General features: G+C 44.8%; 1 protein-coding gene across 1 annotated transcript; it reads left to right on the top strand.

Annotated features, from left to right (window-relative positions):
* Window positions 1-3,219: 3,219 nt before the first annotated feature.
* On the top strand, window positions 3,220-7,885 carry LOC139646910 (Krueppel-like factor 6). The gene is given in 5 exon segments (XM_071522691.1): window positions 3,220-3,569; window positions 5,466-6,048; window positions 7,018-7,041; window positions 7,044-7,140; window positions 7,522-7,885. Coding segments are annotated over 5 exon segments (858 nt in total). The 5' UTR covers window positions 3,220-3,467; the 3' UTR covers window positions 7,574-7,885.
* The last annotated feature ends 465 nt before the right edge of the window (window positions 7,886-8,350 follow it).

Genomic DNA, 8,350 nt, shown 5'->3' with positions numbered 1-8,350 from the left:
TGAGAGAGAATGCTTATTTCACGATCTGTCATGTCCGCTTCAACATTATAGCGCCATAGATTTGTGAATCTGCGTCGTTCCTGTTCCACTGACAAATAAATGAAGATATTAACCCATAAGTTTCTAAACCCACAGATTTAAAATAAGCCATGGAACCAAATTTTGTATGATCAATGGATTTTAAAGGGGCCCTACCATTAGGAATTCTAATTTTCCTTGATTCATATATGAAAGGTTTCATTCCAAAATGCTGTATATCCATTTTGGAAAAAAAATGCCTCTTCATTCTATCCTCAAAAACATAACTTTTGTAATTAAAGCTCTTAAGATAACTGCTAACTTTATTAGCAGTCCATTATCACCCATAATGGACTTGTACTTTTATACCAGCTATTATTTTGTTAGAGTAGGTGTCAGTGTTTTCAAATGGTGGATATCTCATTTTGGAATGAAAGTCTCCATACACACATATACATATGAACAAAGATGTTTAATGTTAAAATTTGAAATTGACTTAAAGTTACCGCATTTTCACAACAACTTTTTGCACTTTCAGACTAACTCTAGCAAACACATCACAATTGGACTTGGCCTTGATTGGCTCCCTTCACTAAACAACTGCTTCCAGTCAGGCAGGTTTGCAGCAGGTTTACCTCATTTGAATTAGAGGAGGTGATCAGGGTCCAGCATTGCAACTGTTCTGCCTATGGGGACTTATTCTTCAAATTCATTCAATACATTCCCTTTTAACTAAACTACATGTATTTGCAAAACATCATGAAGAACATTATTCGTATCCTGAGGCATAGTACTGTATATTTGATATTAAAACATCATGTGCCCCTTCAACATTACCAACTGAGTAACTGATTTCAGTTCCTTAAAACTGTTCCTGCTCATATCGGATGATGAAAAGCTCCAGAGGACAACAACAATAATCTGTTTGCCTATGCACATTATGGAAGGCCATAGAGGAGTGCACCAAGGTTGCCAGAAAAACCCCTTAGAACAACTCACTGATTGGGTTGACAGTGATGCATTAAAATGGGTCATCCTGTAATTGCTCTTTCCTGTGGCTACTGCCTGGGATGGGATTGCATAACGATGATAAAGCTGTGGACCTGGCTTTTCTAGATAAAAGCTGCCATGCAGGACCCTGCGCATTCTCTAAATGCTTCATCTAAGAGGCCCTTCTGAAGGAAGTGATTACTGTTGAGCTACCCGCTAATGCTCCATGGGGACCCAGAGGCATTCGCTGTTATTCATCAAACAGATACAGTGTAGGCCTTGACACCGTCCGAGACGCACAAATAACCCGGTTGTTATATTATTGTCCCGTGATAAACCGAGAACTCCGTTATATTTCATATGGCGGCAAAAGATGCTTCCGAACATTCCCCTGTTCTTCTGAATGGACATGGACTCATTGAGTTTTTACACTTCAAAGCCAACTGTCCTAGCAGCACATAATGAATAGCCCCGTTAGCACAATGGCAAACTGGAATTCCTTTAAAAGGACGAGCGAGGCCAGCTCCAGGGTTCAGAAGGCATCGCGTCCCCATATGACTAAATCAGATGCTATGAGTGACAAATACGGCAAATCCCAGCTGAGAGCGGCACAAAAGACGCTCAGTTCTCCACTCAGGCCGGCGGCAGAAAATACGGCCGCTCGGGAAACAATGCGCGGCCTGTCCAGAGCTGTTGTTTGTCTCCTCCTGCGATGGCGTGCCAGGTTGCGGTCACACACCCGATAGACTTTCTTCTATGAACTTATGCAACACAGCTGGAGGAAGGAGTCGCCTCTGTCCGAGCGCTTCTCCAAAGAGGAAACGATAAGAATAAGTCGGGTGATGTAATGCCGATTGCCAAATGGCCGTGTGATGGAATGCAGTAGGAATGAAGAAAGTAATTCATAAGGGGACTGTGGCTGGGTGTCACCAGACTATAGCGGAATTATTATAATTGTTGAATTATAAATGGGCTGCTGTGTACATGCCGCACTGTTGGGTTTGAACATGACCTTACATCACAGAATAAAGTGGAGAATTGAAATCTTTGTGAAAACAACTTCAGCATACATTTAAGTTCTAATTTTAGCCCAGTACAGTACATTAGATTAGAGCTCCAACCATGAAAAATCCCATATTATGCCTATGCTGTCACAGGTTTGAAATGGGTGAAATTCAAAATGCCTTTTACTGTGTGCACTTTTATGTGGATTAGTTATTCTGGCTTGAAACGGTCTTGGGAGTGATTCAGTGTATGATTGCAAAATCATAACTGAACTGGGGTGAAAACAACTTCTTGAGAATTAGTGGACCACTTGTGAATATTCTACTAAATGCTCTTTTTAGTGAAAACAGGGTGGAAAAGAAGATAAATCACATTCATGTTTTCAAGAATGACAGGCTGTACATGTCATACTCTGGCCACAGACAGTCAATCAACAGTCAGTCAGTCAAGCCAGGATCTTGGCAGTATTTATTATTATAGAGCAAAGGTCAAGCAGAAGCCTATGAGGAAGCCATATCTAAAATAATTCACATAGGGGTTGATTAACAAGTGTTCCCTCTAAGCTCATATTTTGGTTTGAGTCATTTATCACATATTTACTAAATAATATCTTGTCAGTTATCAGTCGGTGCTCCATTTTGCCCTCAGAAACTCAGTGGATATGTAAGTTCACTGGTGGATCTTTTAGTGGCGAACGACAACAGAAGCAGGGACCTTGCCATACTTCAGCTTCCAGTGAACTGCCTCCCTTCAACAGCAGCGTGTCGCAAGCGCCGCTCGTGTGAGAGCAAAAGTTCCAGAGAGCGAACTGTTTTCCACAGAAGATGAGGTGCAGACTGCGAGGTGAAACTGTTGCGGCTCACATGCGCTGTCTGTGGCGAAACATGCAGCCGGGGCAGAAAAGCGACTACGGAGTGAGAGCGGAGTACATGACACGTTTATATACATGTCTATAAATAGCCGGCCAATCCACGCGAAGGCACCCGGAGTTAAACGCGCCAATTAAACGGAGAAGGAACCAAATTAAGTCGGAGGGCGGCGCCGATTGGTCGGCTGTGATATCATATGCGGTCCGGCAACGCTGGTCGCCGCTGATTGGCTCGTATTCCGCAGGCGTAATCCTGCCGTGGGGAGGGGGGGGCGGGCATGGAGGTTTGAATAGGGAAGTTTGCAGAGCGCAGTTGCTCCCCGTCCAGTCCGGTTCAGTGTTTGCAAATACAGAGTCACTTGAACAGCCAGCGCGAGAGGGGGGACGGTCATCTCGCTGAAAACAAGCGCTCCGTTTGCATCGCAACTGCATGCAAGTTCCAACACCGGGGGGGAGATACTTGCTCGGCAGCATCGTTCTCAATTCTCTCTCGCTGGGGGCTTTTCTGTTTTTTTGTACCAGAAAAAAAAAAAATATTTAAAGTGCAGCTAATATAGGCTTTCTACAAGCTGAGACTCGGGAAAAAATGGACGTTCTACCCATGTGCAGCATCTTTCAAGAACTTCAAATAGTTCACGACACGGGCTATTTCTCAGCCTTACCGTCACTGGAGGAGTATTGGCAGCAGGTGAATATATCATCCAGTATCATCTATTTAAAGTAGCCAGGGATTGCGCTTGTGTGGCAAAGCGGAACCGAGCAGGTTGCACACTTTTTTTTTTTTTTTGCATTAATAAATTAGATCATAACATTGCGAGCGGCGGCATTGGGTGCGCAAGAAGTCGCGTATCCCATCATATAATAATTGTTAAGAGAAGTGGACGGTGATTCCGATGGCGCCCATCCATTCGCTTGACTTGATATTACATGATCGGTGTCGTTATGAAGTTTTGCCAGGCTGAAGTGGATCAGTGTGTCAGTCTGACAGCTGGAGCCCAGGCTCTGCACTAAGATGAATGGGGAGAGAGTAACTCAAGCAGCAGCAGCGGCGTGGTGGTGCTTTACTGGTCTGCTATATTTTGAGCATGAGTTATTTTACCAGCTGGTTTCTGATGCCCGGCCAGTCCATCAGCGCTGGTTTCACTCATACGAGAAGCGTAGTCGATCCAATGACTGCGGATGGACTAGGATGTAGACTGTAGTTTGAATTCACTCCATAAAATTCAGGAAAATCAGATGTAGCGTTGCTTCAGCTACTGCCATGCAGTTCATACAGGGAATACAGCGTTTTTGGGTATTAGTAGTATTGTATTCTTTTTAATTCTAGTTTATTTTGGCACTGAGCCAACTGCTGCTCTTTCCATCACAGCATTTCAAAATCAACATTTTGAACTGATGGCACAGCATTTCATCTAATTTATCTTACCTCCTGGTGATTTTAATAATATTCTCCCACCTATGTTTTTTTTTTTTTGTTGTTTTTGTTTTTTCTTAAATCCATAACAGATTTATCCTTTGCTATTCAAACACATTCATTTGCATCATGTGAGTCATCCTGGATTTGAATAGGCTACACAATATGAGACTATCAAATGTCAGCAATGGCCAATTCCTGTTTGCATGAGTAGATACTAGTACAGCTGGAAAACATTGTGTAAGATTGCGGAAGAGTATGCCTAGAGGAACTGTTTTTTTTTTTTTTTTCATCTGCTCTGTCAAAGCTGCTCTTTCTGTGCCATACGCACCTCCTAATGAATGGCCTTGCTTTTGGAGTTTGATAGCTTTGAGTCAAATTCAAGCCAGTATTATCTCCACAGCGAGTAACTGCCTGACAGTGAGGAAGGATGTGATTGCATGTCGGTGCTATGCGTGAGGAAAAGCAGCTGAATAGCTCATGTTGGAGGGGAAGTTGAGTAGCTTCCTTAAAAGGACTGTAAATTTCTTGAGTGAGTCATTCGCCCGCTGAAATGACAATGCACGTTAACTGTTCCTCTGCACTTAGGTGCAGAAGAGAGTTGGAGTTTATGGGCTAGCAGCTTAGCTTAAATGAATGCACATCCCGCCTCACATGAAGCTGGCCTGGTTTTTACATGGCAAGTTGTTTGTAAGATGAACCCTGCTCAAGTTGAAGCTTACCTTCTCTTCTGCCAGTGGGAGGTGGGGTTTAGCTGGTAAACCCTCTTGTGATCCACCAATTACCCAAGGATCATACTGCAGCAGAAACTGCAAAATGCAGCTAGTCATATTCCAATGTGTTGATGACTTGTGAATTCATCTAAACCTCAGAATGAGGTCGCAGACATCAAAATAATCAGTGGACATAATGAACAAAAGTATGTTGCAGTGTTGTATTACTTGCATGCAATTGCTGGAATTTCTTGGTTGATGCATTATATAAGCATTTGAACAACACTAGACCACATAGGGTATTTTGGGGTATGTGCACATGCATCATTTCATTGGATTTCCCTGGCTGAACCATGTGACTGGTGTGAAGGACCCTCCAGGGGTTTCAGATAAACAAGGTTCTGTTGTATCCATGCGTGTTCTTACTGTGTCCTCTCCTCTGTTTGCACTCCACCAGACATGCTTGGAGCTGGAGCGGTATCTACAGAGCGAGCCTTACGCCTCGACGTCCGACCTCAAGTTCGACGGGCAGGAGGACCTCTGGAGCAAGTTGATCTTGGCCTGCGGGGATAAGGCCAAGGCCGAGTCCGACCCAAAGATCCCTCTAGCCCGCGAGGAGGACAATCAGGATAGCCAAATCTTGGACACCAACAGTGTGAATTCCGACGCCAGCAGCGAAGCTTCAGACAGTTCTGAGGAGCTCTCGCCCACACACAGCTTTACCTCCAACCCTCTGGGGTCCGTCTTGGTTAGCTCTGGACCTTTTAGCCCCTCCATCATTAGCACTCCCCCGTCTTCTCCGGAGGCCAACTCGGAGCCCAGCAGCATATCGCAGGGGTGGGCCGTCGCGCACGCCGAATTGCACTTGCCGGTCAAAATCCGGACCGGCGCGATCGGGAAGAGTTCGGAAAAGGCGGGACTCGTCTGCGGAGACGTGTCCCCGGACGGCAGGAGGCGGGTACACAGGTGTCACTTCAACGGGTGTCGCAAGGTTTACACGAAGAGCTCCCACCTCAAAGCACACCAGCGCACTCATACAGGTGAGTTTCAAGCCATTTACTGGAGCCAAGGTTGCCTCAAGTGTGGCCAAGTGTAGCCTATGAAGGCAGTAAACACTGATGTCTCCATTGTGCTGCGTAATGGGGAGAGAAGGCTGCTCTGTTGTCCCTAAGCTAAAGCAATTCACCCTATGACGCCACACTGTTAAAACATCCCATATTTTATTGAATGAAGGAAGGAAGTGCAATTTATTTAGTCTTTTCCCCCTGATGGCATTGTCCAGCCATTGTGTAACGTAATTAAAGGTCCACATTGCATGTCCTCAGCTGGAGCGCTGTGAGTATTAGCTCTGCATGGCTGGATACCTAAACTGTGACCTAATCTATCTGGAATGTGACTGACTGAGCGAATGAGTGAGTGAGAGAGAGAGAGAGGGAAGAGAATGAGTAGGGGGAGGGGCTGCACATGGAGGATAAAAGAACTCGGTCCTTCAAAACAGATTGGGTTTCACCATGGGAAAGGGTGAATGGGCGGGGAGCCAGGGGCACTGAGTTGGAAGGGTTTGAATGGTCATTTGACCGTTTCTTATTTTTGATTAGCAGCGTGAAATTGCACGTGTGGCTTTTTCTGCAGGCTTTCTTCTCGACCCACAAAGTCTGCTTTTTTTTTTTTTTTTTTGCTTTTTTTTTATAAACATCCAGTCGAACATGAGCACTCTCTGCATTCCTGACATGTTTCACATTGTATAAGAAAGAGCTACCGATCCAACAGGTTCAGTGGAATCTAGGTTTCAAGTGACTTGTCATCAACTATGTCATCTTGTCTGGCCACAGGCTGACTCATTTGAATGTATTTGAATAACAACAGTGCTGATCAAAGGAAGGTCTACCCATTGAAAGCCTTTGCAGAACCTCACTGAAAAACATTGTGCTCTTCTTTTTTTTTCTTTTACTCGGTCAAATCTGAACGCGATTTCAATTTATTTCAATTTCTGCTTGTTTATTTCCCAGGTGAGAAACCGTACAGGTGTTCATGGAGGGCTGCGAGTGGCGTTTTGCACGAAGTGATGAGTTGACCAGACACTTCAGGAAGCACACTGGGGCAAAGCCATTTAAATGCAGTCACTGTGACAGGTAAGCCAAGTCTTTTTAACTGCAAATAACACTTGGTTCCATTTACACAGATAGGACTAAAGCAAGGGTTCTTAACATCTGTTTGTTGATGTGATCTGCTTTTCTTGCACCATTCAAATAATGACACGTCTTAAAAGATTCAAAGCACTGATGCGTTGTATTTAGGTAGTTAAAAGGAATCAGAAGCAGTTGGTTTGGACTTATTTGACCTCTACCCATGAGACATTCCTTTGTTTGGTTATTTCTCCACATAGATATAAAAGCATTATATCTACAAGAGCTTGGTTTATTCATTCCCTAAAGCATGCATGTTGCTCTGTTCAGTTGTAGTCCATTGCTTTTGCACAGCTGTTGACTCCTCTTCCTTTTGTCCCCCCCCAGATGTTTCTCCAGGTCTGACCATCTGGCTCTTCACATGAAGAGGCACATCTAGAGCAGGGCGAGCACCAACCAACCAACGCAGCGAAGGGGAAAAATAAAAAATAAAAAAAACGCCGTCTCCCGACCAGTCTCTTGGTTGAACTGTCCCAGAGCAGAGTGGCGGGAGTGTTGTTCCAGCCAAAGCATGCCGTTTTGCACCATACTGAAACCCAGTGCCTCCGGGACCTCTCTTTGGAGAAAGGCGCTCTGAAGGTTGTCTGTTGCAACAAGAGGACAAAATCATGGATGGAAGAATTCGATTGAGAAGGACTTACAACACACACACAAAAAAAACAACAAAAAAGACAAAAAAAAACAAAACAAAGACACACACACAAAACAGAATGAATGATTTGTATGTATGGTGCATGATGTTTTGGGGACATCTCCCGGACAGCAGATACACTGGTACTTTACAAAAAGAAAAACTGTCTGAGGTAAGCATGTGTGCACTGTGAATGTCTGAGACTGGCTCACTGGCCCCGTGTAAGGAGAGAGAAGCGAGGATTGGGGAGGAAAGAAGACGGGATGGACGGATAGATGGATGGTCCGGGGGGGCTGGTACCAGTGTTGCTGTGGACTGAATGGGTTTCTGGGGGGCGAATATGATCCATTTTCGCTTCCTTGTGGCAGTGTGAGGATGGGGAAGGGGAGGAAGTTCCTGCCTGTCAGGCACCGAGACTTTGGGGGGTTGGGGGGTTTCTTCCCCCAAGATTTTGAGGCCTTGGGTTTGACCAGTAAGAGGGTCGACTTGTGGCCCTCCGGTCAGCGACCCAGGGGCCAAAACTCC

This window comes from Centroberyx affinis, unplaced genomic scaffold, assembly GCF_046629955.1.
Source record: "Centroberyx affinis isolate AG114_WGS23_722 - 3 ecotype Tasmania unplaced genomic scaffold, CSIRO-AGI_Caff_v1 ptg001015l_1, whole genome shotgun sequence".
Taxonomy (NCBI): domain Eukaryota; kingdom Metazoa; phylum Chordata; class Actinopteri; order Beryciformes; family Berycidae; genus Centroberyx; species Centroberyx affinis.
This window is presented reverse-complemented; position numbering and strand designations above follow the sequence as displayed.